Source organism: Desmodus rotundus, chromosome 2 (assembly GCF_022682495.2).
Source record: "Desmodus rotundus isolate HL8 chromosome 2, HLdesRot8A.1, whole genome shotgun sequence".
Taxonomy (NCBI): Eukaryota; Metazoa; Chordata; class Mammalia; order Chiroptera; family Phyllostomidae; genus Desmodus; species Desmodus rotundus.
Genome location: NC_071388.1, coordinates 190,758,127 through 190,784,052, shown reverse-complemented (window position 1 = coordinate 190,784,052; position 25,926 = coordinate 190,758,127). Strand labels below are relative to the sequence as shown.

Here is a 25,926-nt window from a genome sequence, read left to right as displayed (position 1 = left end):
CGCTTCTCCTCGCTATCCCCTCTCTCACCACACTGCTCCTACAGCAGGGAATGATCAGGAACCAAAAGTTAGTACGGATTGCACATTTTCTTAGGAAGTTACTTAAGAAAATACATTAGCAAAATGAAAGTGAAACCCACTAAAAAGCAAACAAAATACCCACCTGGGGGGCAGCAAATGGAAGTGTCAGGATGATATTTGGGGAGCAGACCTAGAGATTCACCACTCCCTAACACAGATAAAGGGAAGCTGATCTCCAGGAAAATGGGACAGTCAGAAGCAAGGCAGCGGGTAGGATTCATTAAATGGGTAATACGATATGATTCGGAGTTTGAAAGAGCTTTCGGACATGCTAGAGGAACAGAACTCGAGGAAACACAATGGCAGAGGGAAAGGTAGAGAAAATTAAATCTGCATAGAAAAGTCAGCATCAGCAGCCAACCTTTATTAGAGCAGGTAATCAGTGGGCTTCAAAAGAAGAGTGTTACAGATGCCAGACAATAGACTTAATAACTATTACAGGTACAGAAATAAACACGCATTTCTTCTTCCTACTGGAAATTACGAGTTTAAGTGAAAACTCTGTACACACAAAAAACATGCTCCAAATAAAGAAAACTATTATCTGGCCCAAATTTGAGTATTCGATGGGGGTGTGAAAACAGGACACTATGCGTGGACACTCTCTTTCGAGTGGCCCCAAAGCTTTCACATTAAGAAAAGTATACATATTCACAGAACATTATGTGGCTCTATAGGAACAATGTTTTCACCATTGTAGTAATGAAAAAGAGTTTACTAGTATTCACTTTTTACGAACAACCTATAGACAGAGTATGGAAGTTACTACAAAAAGTTTACTACAAATACAAATCTTTTAAAGATAGGTGTCTCTTCAAGGATAATTTGAGGTAGCTAAGAGCGGCGTAGGACTGTTGTAAGCTGCTCTGTACGATTTGATTTTTTTAAATCCACGAGCAAGCACAACATTCAGAAATATTTAACAGCAGGTGGGCACGAGGTGGGTGGGTAATGGGGACGGGAAGAGACTTGGCTTGCGGCTATGGGTACAGAACAGTGTGAAGATGATGGTTTTGTTTTTAAGGATTTTATTTATTTTTTTACAGAAATGAAGAGAGGGAGAGAGGAAGAGAAACATCAGTGTGTGGTCGCCTCTCACCCACTCCTCACTGGGGACCTGGCTCACAACCCAGGCATGCGCCCAGACTGCGAATTGAATCAGTGACTCTTTGGTTCACAGACAGGCAGTCAGTCTGCTGAGCCACACTAGTCAGGGCTGGGTGATGTTTTTTATTGAGTTGTACACTTGAAACCTATATGGTTTTGTGAACCAATGTCACTCCAATAAATTCAATTTAAAAATCTTTAACAGCTGATGATCACTATGTGCATCAGAACAGCAAACATGAAAGAACAGGCGTAATAAAAGAATTTAGAAAAATTGACTGGGCCTCTCTGAAAACCCTTCAGGCCACACTCTGGAAGTCCCCTAGAGTGAGTTGGGAATGCACTGTGGGGACCCCAGTTTTGGCAAGCAAAGAGGATGCTCTTGTCTTAGTAAGAGTGTGTGTGTACGTGTGGTGTATGTAAAGAGGCACAGAGAAAACAAAATATATATCTACAGATAAAAATTACATGTATAAATATATGTGTATGCATGTTTAATAGGGTATTACAATGTATAAATACATATTTTACAGTATAATTATGCAATATTTATATTTATTGTGCCTATGAAGGCAACTAAATATGCACTTATGATATGTGTATTACAGAATACAGTATATAGTTAGATAAAATAATCACATACTTATGGGGCTATTACTTATGTAAGTGTGTATTTCCAACTAAGTATATATTCCTTATAAAGGAACTTATTTCTAAAGCATAAATTGTTGGCAATATTAAAATGAGACAATGTAAGTTAAGCATGCAATTCAGTTCCTGGAACACAGTACACACTACTAACATTTCAGTTACTTTCTTCTTATTTGTGCTTGGTAGCAGTCCACAGAACAGCCCTGCGTTACCAAACAGCTTTATTTTATAGTAAAAACATAATGTACCACCTGTAGGTTACTGTACTATATCCTTCTGTTAATATTACCACAAAAATGTTATTTGAACGTAGATTTCATAACACAATGTCTGTAAGAATTTAAATTCCCACTCTAATTATTTACTCCAATTATTTTAATAATTTAGGATAGAGATGACCACTATAGGAAATCCAAGAAATTAAATTTTAAGTTGAAGAATGATATCATGTCTGATTTATCAATGCGTCTTTCCAAAACAGTCAAATCAAGCACTAAAAATCAGAATTAAAATGCTTTCTGCATTCTTTAATAAATAAAAATTTTGGCCCTGGCCAGGTAGCTCAGCTGGTAAGAGCATCCTCCTGATATGCCAGGGTTGAGGGCTTAATTCATGGTCAGGGCACACACAAGAATCAACCAATGAATGCACAAATAAGTGGGGTAACAAACTGGTCTCTCTCTCTCTCTCTGGTTTTCTTCCTCTCTCTCTAAAATCAATAAAAAATTTTAATAAGTAAAAGGAATTTTCACTGCATTTACATTGCTTTTACTAATTCCTAACTACTTAAAAGTTAAAAGGCAATAAATTACAATGTTCTGTCTTTGTTAAAAAGAAAAATAGGCCCTGGCTGGTGTGGCTCAGTGGACCGAGTGCCAGCCTGTGAACCAAAGGATCACCAGTTTGATTCCCAGTCAGCACACACCTGGGTTGCAGGCCAGGTTCCCAGTAGGGGGCACATGAGAGGCAACCACACATTGATGTTTCTCTCCCTCTCGTTCTCCTTCCCTTCCCTGCTCTCTAAAAATAAATAAATAAAATGTTTTTTAAAGAAAAGAAAAATAGGAGATAATAATCTTTGATTGAAATGATGAATCAAGTAAATATTTATGAATATGCGTAAGTAAAAAAATGTAAGTTTCCAAATATTGCATAATATGATCCCATTGCAAAGTCAATACCATGGAGCAATAATAGTCTTTTCAATAATGGTGCTAGGACAACTAAATATCCACATGCAAAAAAAAAATGAATGTAGGCACATTACATTCTACATAAAAGTTAATATAAAAATGGATCAGAGACTCCAAAGGAAGATGCAAAACCATAAAACTCCCAGTGGTAACATAGGAGAAACCCTGGGAACGGTAATGCCTTTTTACATACAACATCAAAGACATGGCCCATGGAAAAAATAATTGATAAGCTAGAGCTCATTAAAATGGAAAACACTCTGCTCTGCAAAAGACAATGTGAAGAGCATGGGAGTCATGGGCTGGAAAACATTTGCAAAACAAACATCTGATAAAGACTGTTCTAAAAAATCTTTTTAAAAACTCTTAAATCTAAGCAATAAGGAACAAAAAAGTTAAAAATGGACCAAATAAACCAAAGGAATAAACAGACCCCTCACAAAAGGCAAGTATGCATATGAAAAGATGCTCCAATCATATGTCATCAGGGAAATGCAAACAAAAACATCAATGAGCTATCAAAATAATACCAATTAGGATGGCCAAAATTCAGTATAATGACAACACTAAATGTTGGCAGGGATGTGGAACAACAGAAACCCTCATCACTGCTGGTGGAGATACAATATGGCATAGCTGCCTTGCAAGATATTTTGGCAGCTTCTTAACTAACATAATGTACTCTTACCATTCAATCCAGTAATCATGCTCTTTGGTATTTACCTAAAGGAGATGAACACTTATGTTCACACAAAAGCTGCACATGAATATTTATAGCCACTTTATTGATAATTGCCCAAACTTGGAAGCAAGCAAAATGTTCTTCAATAGGTGAATGAATAAACTGTAGTACACCCAGATAATGGAATAATATACAGTAATAAAAAGAAATGAGTTATCAAGCCATTAAAACACATGGAAGAACCTTAAATGTACATTATTAAGTCAAAAAATCCCATCTGAAAAGGCTACATATGATGATTACAACATATGATATGATTACATTCTGAACAAGGCAAAACTATAGAGACAATAAAAAGATCAGTGGTTGCCAGAGGTTGGGGGTGGGGAAAGAAGAATGGGTGGAACACAAGAGTACTTTTAGGGCAGTGAAAATACTTGGTAGGGTACTATAATGATGGATATATGTCATTATACATTTGTGCAACCTATTAATATACAGGACCAAGAGTGAACTGTTATGTGAACTGTGGACTTTGGTGATTACGATCTGACAATGTAGATTCTTTAACTATAACAAATGTACCACTCAGGCAGGGGATGATTATAATGAGGAAAGCAATGAAATCACTGGGGTCCGGGGTCATGTGGGAAATCTATGCACCTTCCTCTCGACTTTGCTGTGAATCTAAAATGGCTCTACAAAGTCTTAAACAAATATTTAGTATTGAAAAACTGCCTCAGAACCATTAAATGCCAAGTTTTCTTAGTTAATATGCTAATTTATAACTTAATTTTCTATCTTCTGAGCAGATGTCACCTTAACATTAAATTTGGTGTTTTACTTATGTAATATGCTACTAAGACATAATTTATTTTATAATAGATATAATTTGTCTTATAATAGATATAATTTATCTTATTATTGTATTAAGGTAATACATGGTCTGATGCTCCAAAGTGGGTTACAGGTACATCATTGTTCCGTGCAAAGTGGAGGGAATGAGTATAAAAGAGTTCTAGCCCAATGCCCCTTTAAGGACCAGAATATGGAAGTGGCATTGTAGCAGTTACTATCATATAGCAAGCCATCGTGTATCTCAGTGTTGTACAACAGAAGCATTCATTTGGCTTATGCACTGGGCGTCAGCTAAAGGTCATTGATGTGGAGTGGGCCCCAAGCAGCACTGAGGCTCATGGCTTTCCCTGGACCAGAGGGTAGGAGACATATTCTTCTTATGTCAATGGCAAAGGTACAAGAGAGCAAACCCAAGTGTACAAGCACATCTCAATCCTCTGTTGTGTCTGGTTTCTTAAGTTATCACTGGCCAAAATAAGCACATGACAAAGCTCTGTATCAATGATCAGGGAAGCAGTATCTTTCTTTGGAAATGAGGGGAAAGAGTAAACATTTCTGAAAAATACTTCCATAGACATCACCAACTAAGTGCATATCACACTGGTAAAATTTAGTATCATGGTTGTATCTAAATATAAAGGAGACTGAGAAATATAGTACTAACTATGTGCCTAATTATATCAAGAAAACTATGGAATAAAAGTATGTGTTTTACTAGTGAACTAGCAATCTCTGCCACAGTAACTCCCAACATTTTTCAAGAATTTATTTCATATGGATCAGGTGCTGCATGATTTATTTCAAATAGAAATATATAATAAGCAATGAAAAATACCCCCAAACCCATGCACACATTAAAATTAAAAATGCCTTCTAAATAAACCATGGGACAAAGAAGAAATCATAATAGAAATCTTAAAATACTTGAAACTGAACAAAATTTTGAATGTTACATATAAGTAATGTAAGAAAAATAGACATAATAGAGAATCATAAAACTCTTAAGTTGAATCTTCAAAAATACCTATAAATTCATGTGTCTCCAGGAAGACATATAAGAATGGGAAGAGGGGGAAACTGTAAAAAGAGAGGGAGAGAAATAGACATTAAAATAAAAAGAAAATACAACTATGGATCCATTAGAGATTTAAAAGATAAAAAAGACAAATACCTTTATGCTATTAAATTTGAAACTTAAAACAAAATGGTCATATTCATGTAAATATTACTTAACTTATAAAAATTGATTCAAGAAGAAAAACCTCTATAGTTGTATTGCATTAAAAAGTCTGAATCCATAGAATAAAATATTCCCATAAATATATAACAGCTCCTATTAGTTTTAAGATTTCTACCATATATTTATGGAATAAGTCTTCCATAATATAAAAGCTCTTTCAAAGAAGAGACAATGATACCAAAATTAGAAAAAGACAGTTACTAAAAAAGAAAGGTATAGGCCAATTTTCTTCATAAATTAGAAGTAACCATTGTAAGAAAAAATACTAAGCTAGATCCAGTGATATATAAATCAGATAACACATAAATATGGTAAATTTAGCTCAATAAAAAAAGAGAATGTTTACATTAGAAAATTGATTTTGTCATTTACTACACTAAAATAATAATGGAGAAAATTATCCCAGAAGCAAAAGTTCAGTATTCATTCATGAGAAAAAATCCCATTCATTTGTGATTTAAAAAATTAAAACTAACTCATGATAAAACACAAACAAATAGACCAAGCAAATGTGGAAGCATAAAGAACTTTCTTTACTTAAAAAAAAGAATATCTACCAAAGACAATAAATATCATTTCTTATGCTGAAGCATGAGAAGCATTTCCTTTAAAATGAAAAACAATGTAAGAAGGCTTACTCCAACCAATTCCTTTGAATCACTTTTTAGAGGTCTCAGACAATGCACAGATATGAAATATACATAAAATCTTCCAGAACTGGAAAAGGAAAATCACAACTATCATTGTTCATGGATGACAGCATTCACAAAAAATTTTTTAAAAACTACAAACTATTGAAATAGTTTAGAATTTATATATCTATATAAGATCAACTTAGAGTAATCAAATTCATATCTACATAACAACAACAAACAAAACATATTTTTTCATTTTCACATTCATTCAAATATAAATATTTATGGCATAATTACAATTTGCCAGTCATATTTTAGTCATGGAAAATGCATCAGTGAATAAAACAGATAAGCATCCTCCTCTCCTGGAGCTTACATCCTACTGGGGAAGAGACACAATAAACAAATCATTAAGTACAACAGAGATGTGTAAGAGAAATACATGTAGACATGTAAGAAGAAAAAGCAAGACAGCAAGGAGGCCTAGGAAGGCTTGGGGAGTGAGAGGCCACATGAAAATTAAGACTGGTTGGCTATGGAAGGTATATCTAAAAGAGGACATTCAAGTAAATCTGAAGGAAGTGAGGGGACAAGCCATTAGGAGACATGAGGGAAGAATACCAGGCAGAGGAAACCTCAAGTGTGAAAGCCTGTAGGCAGGAGCACATCTAGAGACTTCTACAAACAGGTAGGCAGCTACAGTGGCTGCAATTGAATAAAAGATGGGAGACTAACCACATATAAGGTCAGAGAGGTAAAAATGGACAAGATCACGTCAGGTCTCAGAGGCTATAATGACTTTACTTGTAACTGAGAAAGATAAGAAGCCAAACAAAGTTTTCGACAGAGGAATATTATGGACAGATGTATGTTATAAGAGAATCACTCTGGTTCCGCGTTCAAAGGTGCCAGAAGGAAAACAAAGAAAAGTCAAAGAGACCAGTGAGGAGGCTATTGCAAAAATGCAAGCTACAGATAATGGGAAAAACAAACAGGTAACAAAATACAGAAATGTGAATATTTTATAAAGATAGACAAAGGATTTGTTTTTCATATCTGATGTGAAATGTTGAGAAATGACTCAAGGACAACTCTAGCTTTTTGGCTAGGTAACTGGAAGGGTGGAGTTTCCATTAATTAAGATGGAGAAAATTCCAGGAGACAGAGCTTTAGTGAGGAATCGACATCTAATTGAAGGAGCAAGTATGCAGTTAAACATATAAAACGAGAGTTCAGGAAAGAGACCTCAGTTGAAGATGTAAAAGGAGTCATTAATGTACGTAATTTAAAGTAATGAGGCTTGTTGAAACACCCACATAGAGATGGCAGCAAAAACAGGTCCCCAAACTAAGCTCCACAACATCTCAACGTGCTGAGGTTGGGGAGATGAGAAGCAAGCAGTAAAGAAAGCGGAAAATTGTGGCATTTATTGTCAATAACAAGCCCTGGTAAATAACCAGAGAGTGAGCGGCTGGTCATTTCTCAATGAGTGGATGGAGAACAGGCACAAAAAAAATAGGCTGTTGAGGGACTGGAAGTCCAGCCTGTTACAAGGATCGTGCACGTGAATACTTAAATAACAAAGAATTATGAAGGACTGGTGTTTAAGAAAGTGACAATGTCATAGGCCTCAATTTTTTTCATTTACCAAGAAAAGTAACCTGAAAAAAGTTCCTGTAATAAAAAATTAGTCAGTGGGATAATCTGATTATAGGAGATTCAAGGCAGGATGTGTTCAGAGCAGAGAGAGCAGGAGAGGACACTGAAGTCAGCAATGAGCAGCCAAGGGCACAGTTATCTCCTGCCCAGGTCCAAAGCTGGGCTGCGTAGGGAGCAGATAGCTTCAACAGTACTGTACCACACGGTGAGCTGGAACTGTCTTAGGAGAGCTGGCTGTGGACATCCTTCCCAATTCCACTTTTTTTTGAAGTAAGATGGTAACTCAAAAGCTCTGATATGAGTATTCATTGCACAGAAACTGGAAAACACGAAAAATTAAGGCTTTTCCTCCCAAAAGGCTGATTGCTGAACATTTACCAGAATTATACTGGCTACTGGAAAAACTGTAAGTAAGGAAAAGCTAGATTTCCACTAGCACATAAGCTGAAGGGAACATTCACATAAGTGGAAAATATAGAGGCTTTTTCTGATCAAAAATCTTGAGTTCCAGAGAGGACAGAGAAAATGTTTCGGGAGTCAGAAAAGGGGAAGGAGAAACTGGGTCAGAAAAACTGATATAAGGAGCCTTAGAGGGAATTAGGATTCTGCAGCACATGATGAACTGGCAGGCCTAGACTCCTTCTGAAGAGTAAAAAGAACATGGATAGAGGGTACAGATGTTGAAGAGGGAATCGGGGGAAGACCGGCCAGGGACATGTGTTGCTCAGAATCTCCCGTTTGGTTCCTGCTGTATATGGGCGGCCTTTCTCTGAGTGTTCGGGCACTCTGTTGTCTACTGCCAGTGGTGTCCTGCAGAGGTGTGGTCTTATTCCAAGTTTGAGAGTTCCCTCTGAACTGCTGATGGAGGCATCGAGTTGGACAGAGGGTCGATCTTGCACTGAGCTCATGGGCTTCCTCGCGACTTCTGTTGGAGGCCTCAAAGCCGACAAAAGGACAAAGTATTTATTTTAACTACTTGTAAATATCATTTATAATAGCAAAACTTATCAGGTATTCAGAATTACACTTAACAAAAGCATGTAGAAGATCTGTATGGAAAAAAGTATAAAAATGGTATTGAAATATATTTTACAAATCTAAATATATGGGAAGAGAATGTATGCTCATCCATGCACTGAAACCTGCACTATCACAAAGATGCCACTTATCTCGACAATGGCCCATAAAACCAAAGCTATTCCAATAAAAGGATCAAGAAATACATTCTTTAAGATTTCAGCAACCCTATTTTAAAATATGTAAACAATTACAAAATAGCTAAAATACTTCTGAAGAACAAGAATAAGGTTGAGGAAATTGTCCTATTATACAAACTTTATTTAAAACTATAATAATTAAAAAGTATCACAGTGCCACGAGAGGGAAAAAAACCCCCACTGATGGAACATTTTAAAAGCCCAGAAGCAAACCCATGGAAACTAGTTATTAAATGACAGAGCTGCCACTACAGACCTTTGGGGGTAAAAAAAAGAACCATAAAAATAAATTATCTGAGACAGCAATTATCTGAATGAAACCAAGTGAAATTGGATTCCTACTATAATCCACATTAAAAAAACAAAATTTCCAATGTCATTAAATATTTAAAATTGGAAAGCAAATTTTATGAAGAGAGATCCAGTCCAGACAAGATGGGGACTATACCTCTTCCTATTCTTGCTTGATAAATACCCCTATAAACCCTAGAAATACTGCAAGACACAACCAAAGCAGAACTCTGAAAAGTGGAAATAGGAAGGCAAACTGCTTAGAGATGCCAGAACTGAAGAATAGCATAGAGACAAATATTTTGCCTCCCCCTATCCAATGGAAGAAGGTGACTCAGGTCTGACCCCTAATCTAGTAAAAAAGGCAATGTGCTCTAAACATAAGCAAATCAAACTAGAGAAAACAAAAGGACAACAGGACAATTTCTTAAATATATTAAAATTAAACAACACACTTCTAAATAATCCATGGATAAAAGAGAAATTCTCAAAAAAGTTTAAAAGTATAGAAATAAATTAAAAATGAAAATACAACATATTAAAATGTGTGAGATGCAGCTAAGGCAGTGTCGAGAGGATATTTTATAGCACTATATGCTTACATTACAAAAGAGAAAATGTGTTGAATCACTGATCTAAGTTTCTACCTCAACAAAGTAGAAAGATAACACAAGAAACCCAAAACTACAAGATGAAAAAAGTAAATAATAAGGATAAAAGCAGAAATCAAGAAAATTGAAAATAGAAAAGCAATTCAGAAAATCATGAAACAAAATGCTCTTCTTCAAAAAATGTCTGCAAAACTGATAAAACTCTATAAAGTAATACCGCCAAAAGAAAAGGGAGGCAGACACACATGTCATGAATGGGACAGAAAATATCACTGCAGATTCTGCAGTCATTAAAGGTATAATAAAGAAATATTATAAACAACTTCATGCTCACAAATTTAACAATTTAGAAAAGACCAATTCCTCAAAAGCCACAAACTACTGAAACTCAATTAAAAAGATATAGTCTGAGTAGCCCTAAACCATTAAAGAAATTAAATTTGTAACTAAAAAGTTCCCAAAAAAGAAATCTTCAGGCCCAGATGGTTTCATTTGAGAATTCTACCAAATATTTTTAAAGGAATTAGCAACTACTCAACAAGAAAAAACTATTGATCCGTGCAATAGTTTAGATGAATCTCAACAAATTATGATGAGTGTGAAAGTAAACACTCAAGTGTTAAATACCAATGATTTCCATTTATATAGCAATATTAAAATGACAAATTATGAAGATGTAGAACAGGTTAGTAGTTGTCTAAGACTAGGAATTGGCAGCGTGGGGTGGAAGCAAGTAGGTATGAGTATAAAAGGGCTAGAGCTGGGAGCCTAGAGCTGGGGTGATGAAACTATCCCATACCTCGATTGCATCAATGTCAATTTCTGGATTGTGATATTGTATTGCAGTTTTTCAAGATGCTACCATTGGAGGAAAACAGATAAAAAGTATGTAACATCTCTCTGTAGTATTTCTTATAACCGCATGTGAATCTGCAACTACTTCAAAACACAAAGGTATTTTTTATTGTATTTTATTTATTATGCTATTACAGTTTTCCCAATTTTTCCTCCTTTGCCCTCCTGTGCTTGGTACCCCCATTCCCTCCAGCAATCTCCAACTTAGTTCATGTCCGTGAGTCACATGTGTAAGTTCTTTGGCTTCTCCATTTCCTATACTATTCTTAATATCCCTCTGGCTCTTTTGTACCTAAAATTTATGCGTCTTAATCCCTTCACCATTTCCTCATTCTCTCACTTCCCCCTCCCAGCTGATAACCCTCCAAATGATCTCCATACCTATGATTCTGTTCCTGTTCTGCTTGTTTGCTTTGTTTGTTTGTTTTAGATTCAGTTGTTGACAGTTGTGAATTTGTTGCCTTTGTAATGTTCATGGTTTTGATCTTCTTTTTTAAAAAAATAATTCCCTTTAACATTTTATATAATAATGGTTTAGTGATGATGAACTCCTTTAACTTGACCTTATCTGGGAAGCACTTTATCTGCCCTTCCATTCTAATTGATAGCTTTGCTGGATAGAGTAATCTAGGTTGTAGGTCCTTGTTTTTCATGACTTTGAATACTTCTTGCCTGCAAAGTTTCTTTTGATAAATCTGCTGATAGTCTTATGGGAACTCCTTTGTAGGTAACTCTCTGCTTTTAAGATTCTCTCTTATCTTTAACCTTTGGCATTTTAATAATGATGTATCTTGGTATGTTCCTCTTTGGGTCCAATTTGTTTGAGACTCTCTGTGCTTCCTGGACTTGTATGTCTATTTCTTTCACCACATTAGGGAAGTTTTATTTCATTATTTTTTCAAATAAGTTTTCAATTTCTTGCTCTTGCTCTTCCTCTTCTCCTTCTAGCATCCCTATGATTCAGATATGGCTCATTTGGAGATGTCCCAGAGGTTCCTAAGCCTATCCTCATTTTTTTTTAATTGTTTCTTCTTTTTATTCTGGTTGAACATTTATCTCTTCCTTATGTTCCAAATCGTTGGTTTGAATCCCAGCTTCCCTCCCTTCTCTGTTGGTTTCCTGTGGATTATTCTTTACATCACTTAGTGTGACCTTCATTTCTTCCTTTATTTTTTTGCCATACTCAAGGAGTGCTCTGGGCATCCTGACAACCAGTGTTTTGAACTCTGCACCTGATAGATTGACTATCTCCATTTCTCTTAGTTCTTTTTGTGGGGTTTTGTTCTGTTCTTTCACATGGGCCATCTTTCTTTGTCTCCTCATTTTAGCAGCCTCCCTGTGTTTGGTTCTGTGTATTAGGTAGAGCTGCTTCTATTCCCTATCTTAGTAGCATGGCCTATCTCAAAAAAAAGCACCTGTAAATTGTGTGGGGCGGAGCCTTAAGTAATTGCTAGGGTAGGGCACCCGCTTCACCACTTGCTTTGTGTCTGTGTGGGGAGGGGCTAGAGAGGAACGATGCCACCACCTGGTTTCTGGCAGTTCACCTGGTGCTCATTCTGTTTCCAGTCTTTTCACCCCCTTCCCATATACAACAGGTACCCTTCCAGCTGCTGCCCCAGTGGGGAATCCTGGAGTGGGTGGGTTTGCATACCTAAGACTGTGCTGGTCCTTTTAGTGGCGAAAATCCAGCAGTTTCTTCTGCCACCCTAACCCCCACCGGTTTTTAGTGTCAGAAGTAACGGGGATCTATCTTCCCAGTGCTGGCACCCTGGGCTGTGAGGCCTGAGGCTGGGATCACCTGCACCGAATGTATCCCTCCCATCTGTTCTGCTGTCGCCTCTCCACCACACTGCCTCTCCACCTATCTCGGTGACTTCACCCCTCCTGCACATCTAGATGAATGTGTCTTCTACAAACCCTTGGTTGTTGGACTTCCATTCAGCTCGATTTTCTGACAGTTATGGGTGTTAGTTTGGAGATCTGGTTGCAATTCTATGGTTGCATGAGGAGGTGAAGTGTGTCTACCTACGCGTCCATCTTTATTGGAAGTCTCAAAATACAAATTTTTTTTAAAAATTGCAGACAATAGCAGAACAGAGCAAAATTTAGTAAATTCTGTAGATTGAATATAGTAGTAAAAATGTTTATTTCTTGATTTAAATAATTATATGTATTGTTATTATGTAAGGTAATGTCTATCTTTTTAGGAATTACATACTGCAATATTTGATGATGGGAAAAATAAATCATAAACAAAAACACTAAAAGAAAATATACAAGCAAAGCATTCTGGCCTTGGGATAGGATAGAATCTCAAGGAAGTATCAATAAATTTTACTATATAAAAAAGTATTGACAAATTTGTCTACATTAAAATGAAAAACTTTTTTCTGAATTATTTTTTTAAAAATAAAAACTTTATTTTGGTAGTAAAACATGACAAAATAAAAAACTTCTATTCATTAAAAGACATTGTAAAAACAGAAAATATAAGTCACCATCTGGGGCAATATATCTACATTCATTTAATTGATCAAAAATTAGTATCTAAGATGCACTGCAAATAAAAGATCAATAACCTAATAGAAAAATGGGCAAAATTTATTAACTGATATTTCATTGAAGCTAACATATGAATTCCCTATAAACAAAGAACACGTTTCATTTAATTATTAATCAGAAAAATGAAAATTAAGACACAATAGGTAACATATTTTACTTACTAGATTGGCAGAAATCAAGAGCCCTGGTAATACTAACTGCTAGATGGGTTTAGAGTAATAGAAACTGTGGATTTGTAAGCATGTTTAATTAATTTGGAAAAGCATATGCCACTATCTCGTCAAATCCTCATCCGCAGTGATCCAGCCATTGCACTCCCAGATTAGTGTCCTACAGAAAACCTTGTATGTGTACACGCGGACACACAGAAGATCGCTCATGCCAGCATTGTTTATTAGACCACGACTTTGAAAACAACCCGAGCATGTATTAGCACAGAATCGGGAAGTATTTTGAAACAAACTCTATAGCCATAGGTAGTAACATGAACAATCACAGAAACAAAACACCAAATGAAAAAAGCAAGCCACAGAAAACTCCATACATTATATATTACTTTGTTATTTATATATAATATATATTATAATTATATATATTTAAATTAAGATTTACTTGAAAATATTTACTTTTTAAATTTTTGTATATTTAATGGACAAATCCATATTCCATAAAGTTGTTATTCTGAAATGTCATGTAGAAACTAATATTAACTTTAATTTTTAAAACCCTGAGCATTTTTATCATAATCTCATTTTTGTATTTTCTAAATAATCTATGCATATGCATAATTCAAAATAAATAGAATTATAAACCTGAGAATAATTTGTATTTCTTAATTGCATTTATTCTGATTCACATTTACTTATTCTTTATATTTAGTATAATAACATATTTCTATATATTTGATTTTCTACTCAGAACAGACTTATAAACACATTGGCTAATCCTTATGTATTTAGTATGGCAGGATTTTATTAATAAGTATTTTTATTAATATGTCCCCTCAGGGATTTTTAATGAATTATTTCAACTGTGGAAGACATTCAACATTATCACCAAATTATAGGCACTAAAACTCCCATTTGCACATGGTTACAGACTTTTTAATGCCTCCCACATTTCTAAACTCTGAACAAATAGAAAACTAATCTCCATTTTAGCAACTTTGTATCTGATAAATAGAATGACTTAACATCCTAATGTAATATTCACAATTACTGGCAAAATATCAGCCAGATCTAGAGTTGGATGCCAAACTCACAGTGGTACTTAAGGCAAAGAAATAAATAAATACACAGCAATATTCAAGAATACTATGCAAAAATGTAACTAAACTTCCTCTAATAAATGCAAAGTATCAGCAAGTAAGAGCGTGTAGCTGCTCTTGAAGGGTACCGTTACCATCACCAGTGTGGACACCCGTCACGATGTTGCACACTGTCGTGTCAGAGCTGAAGAAACCCTTTATCTGCACATCCTATTTCCATTATATGTAAACTGTAATCTGTTTTATATAATCACTGATGGATGTCATAGCATAGATATTAAATAAGATGTAAATTGTGAAGTGACTCAAAGTATAGAATAGCTCCTAAAGAAGTTGAGAGGTATATACCATGTTTATAAACCTAACAGCATTTTCTAACACAATACAGAAAAATGCAGATGTTAGAACATCAAACTAGCCTCCCTTATGCTCTACTTTCCTTATCTCAGTTTGCATGCAGTCTGAATTAGGGAAACCACACCTACAATCACAGAAAGCCACTGCCTAATTATTCAAGTCATAGAATATGTAATAAAGTGACAAAGATGGTTAAAAGGAATGAGTCTAGAAGTTTTAATAGACTTCTATCAAGAGTCACCTATATCATATTTCACACACAAAAATGAAATAGTATTAACAACTAAGTATTATTTATATTCAGGTAAATAATCTCTCCCATAGAAACACCATCATCTCAATCATCTCATCAGTATCAGTTCTAAATAGGCACTATGCTAAATATATTACATATATTATTTCATTAAATTGTGACAAAAGCCCTTACATGCACGTACTATTCTTCCCAGCTTATACTGTTGGAAGCATAGAAGTTTAGTATTTGCCCAGGTTTGTACAAGTAATAAGTGGCAGACTTGGGTTTCAAATACAGATTAGGGTTCAAAGTAATTCATACTCTAATAAACAGCTTCAACCAAAGAACATGCCACAGTAGTTAACAGGTGCTATGTTGAAGGGAAAACGGTTATGATAGTTAACTTATGCAAAGATATATTATGAAAACTCTACATCGAAGCTAAAAAATATTCTCTTCCTCACTTATCAAAAGATAATTATATAATTTCTAAAGGCCTAAAAGACGTTAAGATAAATGGGAAAATATATGAAAACTCATTCATAGCTTATTAGAAAGCAGTTATTTTAATAGCTATTGTATATTGGTAGTATAAGCTATAAATTTTGAAAGGCCATTCTTAGATAACATGTGTTATTGATTAATAAACAGAAGTAATTCACTAAAAATAATGTAACTTAAATTATTCATTGAACTTAAAAGCTGCTTTAAGGAAAACATTTCAACTTCAGCTAAATTTTTTTCTTAAAATAGGTTCCGAATAATTGTTGCTAAATCAGGTTAAGCCTAGGTAAGCAATCTAAACATTTTAGTATGCATAAGCTTTGTAACTATTCTTTTAGTAAGATTTTTTAATTTTATTTAAGTATGAAAATATAAATATTTCCCAAAATATAACAGGTATTTGTTCTTTTATCCTTTAACAACATTTAAATATTTAAGTTATGAGCTGTTGTTACAGCTTCATTGTGTGCATTGTAATGTTTATATAGCCTTGCCCATGTGTCCTCTGTTACCACCCTTTTGGAGAAGACATACCTATGCCTCATTGATAATATCTCTACAATGCTTTAAAACATGCCTTCTAGCAGAAGTATGAAAGGGGTAGTAAGAACATAAATCTGTTGCGTGCAGAAGCATAACAGCCTAGATAGGGAGTTTCATTTAGAAGGGCATGTCTATACTCTAACCAGACAGATGCTAAGAATTAAATTTAGTAGTGAAAGGCTGGAAAGAACAAGTTAGCAATCCCTTATCTTTCTTAATTTTCTCCTCACTTTCTTGACTTACTTTCAATAGTGGTCCATTTTTCACTTTTCCTGCATAATTACTGAGTACACAGGTCAGGACACAAGGTGAGGGGTAGATTTTTAATATATGTAAGTTGGAATACATAGGAACTATGATTGCTATAAGCTCCAAATTTAAGTCTTGAAGGAGTCATTAAAACAACAGCTTTGAACTATAGTTAATGCTGATGATTTCCCCCTCTATAGTGAAAAATAAATTCTACACATAAATATTACCTTTTAAAACTATTCAGATTCACGATATGTTGAATTCTTCCATTCTGTCTCTCTTTAATACACTGGCACATTGAAAGTTTCATATGTATAATCACCATTCAGTGTCTCACTAAAGCAACAATTTTTTTTCTCCTAACTGTGACTAATGTGATTATAAAAGTAGTCAGTTAATTGTGCAATTACTTCCCTTAGAGTAAAATATATTTCACAGGTAGAGGAAGTTGTGTTATAATACAGAGTTATCTTTACAAAACTAATAATACTGACTAGTAACCTAATGATTAGCTTAAAGACAGAAGAAAACTGCTTTCCCAGGGTTTACACAAATTGTTTACCTTAATTCAAGATAAAATAATTTAAAACACAAGAATTAACTTTAAAGTATAGTCTCACATTGACTCAACCTTATAGAAGGGATTTACAACGTTACAGAAATACATAGAGGAATTACTGTTACATATCAGAAAGCCAGATGGCTCACAGACTTGAGAAGTAAAGATACACAGCTGTCTAAAGAAGACCAGTTTGTAGGGGCGCGTTTCAGGAAGACATATTCAATGCCACGCAGGTGGACCATTAAAGACAGTCTAGAATGCTCCTAAAGTAGTCCGTGGAAATGAGTTTTAGAAAACCCCCATAACCTCCACCAGATTTCCTAAATACAACCGAAATAATATTTAGCTTAAGTAAGTATGTTCTGCAAATGAAACTTCAAGACGAGTTCCTCATGGCCTTAGAAGCCCAGAAAAGCAATAAAAAAGATCAAAACTAAGCAATGTTTTTAAAGATAAATAAAATTGACAAACCTTTAGCAAGACTAAATATAAAAGACTCAAATAAATATATCATATTTTGCCATGTCCCATGTAAACTGTGCATGTTTTTGGCCCAAACTTTCAGGAAAAAAAATCTTTTTAATTTTTTAATTCAATTTTTTATTTATTTTATTTAGAAACAAAACCAATTATCATATTCCAGGGTATTATTTTGCATACAGATATTGTTATAGCTTTCTAGAGTTATACTTTTAATGCATAAGCATAAATAAAAGAATTAAAAACATTTATATAGATATGGAATTAGTACTACCCATATATAATGCACATCCTTACTTTTTCCTCAAAAATTTGGGCAAGAAAGTGCACATTATACACAGCAAAATATGGTAATCTAACATGAAAGAGAAGATATAGATATTACAACTTACAGTACAGAAATCCACAGGGTCACAGGAGACTACTATGAATGATTGATTACATGCCAGCAACTTGGATAATATGGAAGTAATGGGTAGATTCCAAGAATCATGAAGAAACAGAAAATCTGAACAAACTAACAGAAGCAGAATAAATAAGTAATCAGAAACTTCCCAATACAGAAAAGGTCAGGACCAGATGGTTTCACTGGTGATTTCTATCTTATATTTATACATTTAACACCAATCCGTCTCAAAATCTTCCAAAAAATTGAAGAGGATGGAACACTCCCAAATTCATTTTACAAGCCCAGCATCACCCTAATACAAAAATCATAATGGGGCACTACAAAAAAACTATGGACCGATAGATCCCTGACGTACATAAATTCAAATATTCTCAACAAAATATTAGCAAACTGAATTCAACAATACACTAAAATCACGTACCATGATCAAATGGGATTTACCCCTGGGTTGTAAGGATGGTTCAACGTAAGCTAATCAGTAAATGTGGTATCACAGTAATAAAGTGAAATATAAGTCATATGACCATCTCAATAAATGCAAGAAATGATTCAACAAATTTCATCATCCTTTCATGATAAAAACCTTCAACAAATTGCATATTTAAGAAACAAATCCTAATATAATAAAGGCCATATACAAGATGCCCACAGATAACATTATACTATAAACAGTAAGAGGTTGGTAACTTTTCCTCTCAGCTCAGGAACAAGACAAGTTCACAGCACTTGTGCAGGACAGCACTGAAGTCCCGCCAGAGAACGCAGGCAAGATGAGAAATAAGAGGCATCTAAATCAGAAAGGAAAAAGTAAAACTGTCTTTATCCACAGGCTTTATAATCTTACATATAGAAAATGCTAACGATTCAATGAAAAACCTGTTGGGACTTAATCAACTAATCCAGTAAATTTGCAGGATAAGAAATCAACATAAAGAAATCAGTTGTTTCTATGCACTAACAACAAAATATCTGAAAAAGTAAAAGGCAATCCTATTCACAACAGCATCAAAAACAATAAATTAGTTAGAAATAAATTTAACCAAAAGTGAAAAATCTGTATAATGAGAACGACAAGACATTGATGAAAGACAGTGAAGAAGACACAAATGGAAAGATATTCCCATTCTCATGAATCAGAAGAATTAATTCTGTTAAAATGTCCATACGGCCAAAAGCTGTGTGGAGGAGAAACTATTCCATGATGTGACCACTGCCTGACCTCTGCAAGCCTTGCCAGCTAGATTCTGGCCGGACCAGAGACTGCTTCCCTGAAAGCCCCTCAGAGATTGTCTGGTCCACCCCTCCCTTACGCCCCACAGCACGCGGTGTGCTGGTTCCTGGAACGGGCTGTTGCCCTTCCCTGGGAAAGCAGGAAAGGCATCTTCCCCTTCTCTGAGGCAGGCCGTGCCCCAGTACCTCTATCCGTCCCACCCTGTCCTGTGTAACACCTTCGCACCCACCATGAAGCACGGAGGAGGAGATCCGTGCCATCTTGCTGCTGCCCGAGACACACCCCATAAGTTCCCTTAATACGCTCTTAACATAATGATGGAGTTGTCAGCCCCTTTCTATAGTCTCCTGGCCCAGTGAAATGTTACACAACACCATACACAGACTCAGTGCAATCCCTATGAAAATTCCAATGACATTTTTCACAGAAAAAGCAAAAAATCCTAAAATCTATACTGAACCACAAAACACTCTAAATAGCCTAAGCCATCCTGAGAAAGAAGAATAAAGGTGGAGGCACCACTTTACTGGTTTCAAACTATACTACAGAGCTATAGTAACCAAAACAGTAGGAACATAAAAATAGGCACACAGACAAACAGAACAGACAAACTGGAAATAAACTTCCACATAAACAGTGAACAGATATTTGACAAGAGTCAAGAATACTCTATGGGTCAATAAATGATAATGGAGAAATTGTATGACCACATGCAGGAAAGTGAAATTGAATCCCTATCTCATACCATCTTCAAAAAATAAACTAGAAATGGATTAAAGTCTTAAACATAAGACCTGAAACTATAAAACCTCTAGAGAAAATAGGGGAAAAGCCCCATATCACTGGTCTTATCAATGATATTTTTTAATATGACTCCAAAAGCATAACAAAAGAAAAAAAATCAACAATTGGGACTACATTAAACTAAAAATCTGCATAGCAAAAGAGTCAACAAAATGAATGGAATGGGAGAAAATATTTGCAAACCACATATTTGATAAGGGGTAAATATCTGAATATATATATATCCTCATAAGCTCAATAACAAAAAATAAACAATCTAAGTAAAATACAGGCAGAGAAACTGAATATTTGCCCCCAAAAATAAGACACATGAATGGCCAACAGGTGCATGAAAGAATGCTCCACATAAGCTACTATATGACCCAGCAATCCCACTTCCAGATATATTTCAAAAGGAAAGAAAAACAGGATCTTGAAGAAATATCTGCACTCTTAAGTTTCACTGCAAGATTAGTCACAGTATCCAAGCTCTGGAAACAACCTAAGTATCTGTCAATGGATGCTCACTGCGTGCATAAACAGGATGTGGGACGCACACACCCAGTGGGATGGAATACTAGTCAGCCATGAGAAAAGACATCCTGCCATTTGAGACAACACAAATGGGCCTGTACGGCATTCTGCTAAGTGAAGTGAAGTCAGACAGATAAAGAATAGTGTATGACATCACTTATATGAGGAGCCTAAAAATACCACACTTATAAAGAGAGAGGAGAGTGGTGGTTCCCAGGGGCACAGGTGTGGGGAAATTGGGGAGGTACTGGTCAAAATGTACAAACTTGCTGGAAAAGAAAAAATCGTTTTAAAGTACTAGTAACAATGATTAATCAGTGTAAAGAGGAAGAGTTCCCTATTTCTTCACTTTATTTCTTTTGTAAGGCCTGAATTTCTCTATCATGTTGCAGTTATTATTATATTAAATATTTTAATGCAACACCAAAAATAATATTCTGTGCAGAAATATATAATATACTTGGCCTATATTTTAGTAGCTTTTTATCACATTGCCTTACTAACATAAAGTCTCACAAGTCATAAGCACTTAGGGAGTGAATCAAAAACCCATTTCTAAGAATGACTTTCCACCTGAAAGAGAATGCCTAGGCCATTAGAAGATGAAAACGTCCCTGATGACAATCACCATCATCACACCCGTATCCTTCACTCTTATTATTTCCTTTACTGTTCGGAATGCTTTCTTTGCTCCCCGAGCTGGTAACCTCTGTGCAGATAAACAAGCATTACCCAAATCAGAACAAGCACTACGTACTGACAGCCACAGTCACCCACCACCACCGTTTATTTGGCGGAGACTCAGACTGAAGGCAGGTAAAGGAGTGGGGAAGCGTTATGGTGGCAAAAGGAGCAGGTCTGCCCTGATAGGGGATTGCCGGCATGGGGGGAAGCTGGAAGCAGTCTGACTAGAAAAGTGGGTCTACCACAAATACCATAAATCCATAAATTGATAGTGATAATGAAGTAACAGTAAAATATTAATCCGAATACCACAAAAAAAAAAAAAAAAAAAAAAAAAGAATTACCAGCCCGGGCCTGGTGGCTCAGTTGGCTGGAGCATCATCCTGTTCACCAAAAGGTTGCGGGATCCGCCCCCAGACAGGAGACAATGAATGAATGTGTCTCCCTCACATCGATGTCTTTCCCTCCCTACCCCACCTCTATTTTTGGTATCCTGGACAACGCGCCAACCAACTGAGCCACAACAGCCAGGGCCTGGCCAGTCATTTGTAATCCAAAATTTTCTTTAATCATTATAGAAGATTTTAACTATCAGCTTGATTGCAAAGCAAAGGCACTCAGATCAGATGTAAGGAGATTCTTAAATGGGACTTAATTCTTTCCATTCTACTTTTAAAGAAGACTAAAAATAGTGTGAAATTATACTATGAAAAAATAAATAAAAAGTGCTTTCAGGAACAACTATAAAGGACACGTGGACAAAACCAAGAGGGGGTGGGATCATGGGAGAGGGAGAGAGGAGGGGACAGCTGGGGTGGAGGGAGTGGTGGGAGGAAAATGCAGACAACTGCACTTGAAAGTCAATAAAAAATAAAAATAAAAAACAAATGAATAAGTAAGAAATCATCTGGGAGTTGTTTCTTTTGGACAGAGGTATCTGAAGCAGAAAAGCAAGCAGGCGAGCAGACATAGCCACGTTTAAGTTGGGCCACATGGCGGAGGGATTCATAGAGCTGTCTCCACCACCACACAGTGTGCGTCCCTCCAGTAGCTATGTAACATCTGAGGACATCCACTTTCTACCTCTACAGCAAGGGGCTCGAAGCATATAAGCCCTCAACAACTTTCACAGTAAAATAATGACACCCTGTGTGTCCATGGATCTGAAGATCTGAGAGTTAAGTATAAATTAATGGCAGCGAAAACAAATATCATACCTTTGTATTATCCTTCATCCTTGTCTTACATTTGATTTGTTCCCTGGCTTCACGAACAAGGCCTTTCTGAGTAGGATCTTCTGGTTCATAGTCAGTTTCAGAGTCAGAAACAACTACAAGATAATACATTTATTCTTATTATGGGAGCCAAAGTCACGATACCTTTATTTTTACCTAATAATATTAAAGCCATACCAAAATGTCATGAGTGAAGTCTCAAATTCATTACCCAAAAATGCAGGTGGCATTACTGCAAGGTTAGTGAAATAGCTTGGCAAGGCAGTTAGAAGGCACAGAAGCCAATCTGCAATTACATTATATCCAAATTCGCGTTATCATGAAGTTACTTGTATTTATAAACAAAGTAGAAGAGAGTCAAAGGACAGCATGGTAAGCAATAACGAAATCTCCCAAGTGGAGCTGGATAAGAAATACGAGATTTTTAAAAGAATATTGCATTAATAAAATATTATTCTCTATGCTTTGAAACATTGAGGAAAACAAAAAGAGAAACACAGGGTAATATTGCAATGTAGTTGTAAAATTGGTCTCCACACTCTCTTGGACATAAAGAACAGTCCTAATGGAATCATCTGAGGGAAAAATAAAAGTGATAGGAAAAATATTTCCTTTTTTCCATCTTCCATATACATATACATGTTTTAATATACATAATTTTCTCCTGTATGTCTAAACAGGAAGCTGATTTCAAATTAAAAAATAAGGTCATAACCCTTAGTAAATAAAAGAAATAACTCAATGTTCTAATTCTAGATTTATAATAAAGAAAAGACAATGAACACAAAAATACTGGGATGGTTTCACTGTGAAAGCTCTCAAAGAGCCCAGAGGCTACAAGGGCAGGGGGACACACGGATGGTATTTAGTTTCTCTCTTTACCCAATTAATTTTTCCTACTCACTACCTGTTCCAGACAAAAAAGGAGAAAATCCTCAAAATACCCCCCACAGTAAATACAAACAGAGTATTGTATAACTTAGCTTTACAGGAAAGTTCCTGAAAGACTTCAAACACTTGGCTATCCATCCAAATAGCCTGTCCTCCCTCAATGGTGCTGCTAGTTACAGCCCCTCAGCATCAGGGAAGTCCAAATGCGGGGAAAAGGCAACTACAGCTGTTGAGGTTAAAAAAATATTGTTTTCCTCCTCAATGACCAAGGGTGACAACCTAATAATGATAATAATTACCATTTATGCCTAATTGACCTTTATCACAGCCACCAGAATACACCCTCCGTGTGTTTTGAAATCCTGTCAACAGTCCTGTGATGTTTACTACTTTTATTTCCGTTAGAAACTAGGAGAATTTGTACAGTAATAACTACAGGGAAGAGAAACTCAAGATTTCAGCAGATAATTCTAGGAGTACAAGCAGATCTCAGGTAGTATGCAAAATATTACTAAGCACCACTTCATAAGCAAAATAAAATAAAAAGTAACAAACAAACAAAAAATGGTAAGGATAAAAAATGAAAGTCAAAACCCAAGAATTTGGTTCATGATTATATGAAGTTGTTCCACATGCAAATTACAAAGATTCATACTTTAATAATATTTTAGGGGAAATGTCAACATTTGGAACCAAAAAATAAGAATCAACTGCAGAATGTATGTGGAATTGGCAGAAAAATAACATTTCTTATTTATCAGTGTAGCAAGAATAAACATAATTTCCACTCTCCATCAGGTAAACATTACTTTTACACAAAGGTTTGTAGAAAAAATGAAAGTCTCAGACATTAAAGTCTGTGTCACATTCATAGTTAACTGCATATAAATTTCATAGTCCAGACAGCACCTCCTCCTGTTTAGTAATATACTAGCAAAGCTCATGTCTCCATCATGAAAGCCTCATGTTAATCATCTAATGCTTATTAATAACAAGGCCTATAGTATTAACTGGGGCTACGCAATTTCCTAAGCTACTTGGACACAATCAACATCTTAAGGAAGGTACGAATCCTTAAGAGAAATAAAGCAAATGTTTAATAGACAAATACACACATTTTTGCTTACCAAAATTTTATTTATTGTAACTCCAGTGATAAATTTCACCCATTCGACTATTCCTTCATGGATACACATATTCAACCAACATTAACCAAACACGTTCAGGTCCCTAGTTAAATATGAAAAATATATGAATATAAAGTCTGTCCAGAAAAAGACCGGCCATTGTTAATATAACAAGAAAGGTTTGAGTGACATCAATGTAACCCCCTAGCCAAGGAAACTGGAAATGTGCACCTGTGAACAGTGACCACTTCACTGTACTAGTCTGCGGGGGTGATAGGCACGGTTGAGTGAGCACGTGGTCTGTGTGACCGTCACATTCAAAATGACTGAGTAGAGCTGCATCAGATTTTGCATTAAGCTTGAACATTCTTCTGCAGAAACTGTTCAGATAATTCAGAAGGCCACAGCTGTGGGCAACTGGTGACTGGCAGCTTTATCACCACAATGTGCCCACTAATGCTTGACGTCCTATGCAGAGATTTTTGGCAAAACATCAAATCACCCAGGCGACTCGACCCCCTTACATCCCAGATTTGGTGCCATGTGACTTCTGGCTTTTCCCAAAACCAAAATCACCTTTGAATGGGAAGAGATTTCAGATCATTGATGAGATTCTGGAAAATAAGACAAGGCAGCTGATGGTGACTGGAAAAACTGTGTGAGGTCCCAAGGTGCCTACTTTGAAGGGGACTGAGGCGCCATTGTCCTATGTACAATGTTTCTTATATCTTTCTTCAATAAATGTCACAATTTTACATATTACATGGCCGGATACCTTCTGGACAGACCTCATATGTTCATGTAACACATAAATACTTAAGTATCTCCAATATGCCATTCCCTAACTTCCCTGTAGATTATACACAGCTGAAAGGAGAATTATTTTACTGAAAAAGGGGTTTTAAAGCAATTATCCATAACCAGCCCAGAAAGATAACTAGAAAATATCTAAGATTAGGACAGATGTAAGCTAGCATGAGGAAATCTAACTGGAATTCAAAACTGTAATAAAGGTAAAGCAGAAGAGGTTATATTTGAAATATTAGTAAATCTTTCTAAAGTAGACCATAAACTCTATATAGTTATTCAAAATTAGCATCTAGTAATTCAATTTTGAGCAGCAGCAAGATACCCAACTTCAAAATTAAACTAAAAACCTTCAGGAATACTTCTCCACGCATGACACCTAT

General features: G+C 35.6%; 1 protein-coding gene across 1 annotated transcript in view; it reads right to left on the bottom strand.

Annotated features, from left to right (window-relative positions):
• The window catches only part of SPAG16 (sperm associated antigen 16), a 715,229-nt gene that overhangs the window by 636,100 nt on the left and 53,203 nt on the right, over positions 1–25,926 (bottom strand). The window contains exon 9 of the mRNA XM_024564300.4: positions 22,701–22,813. Within this exon, the coding sequence (XP_024420068.2) occupies positions 22,701–22,813 (113 nt within the window). The remainder of the gene's footprint in view (positions 1–22,700; positions 22,814–25,926) is intronic.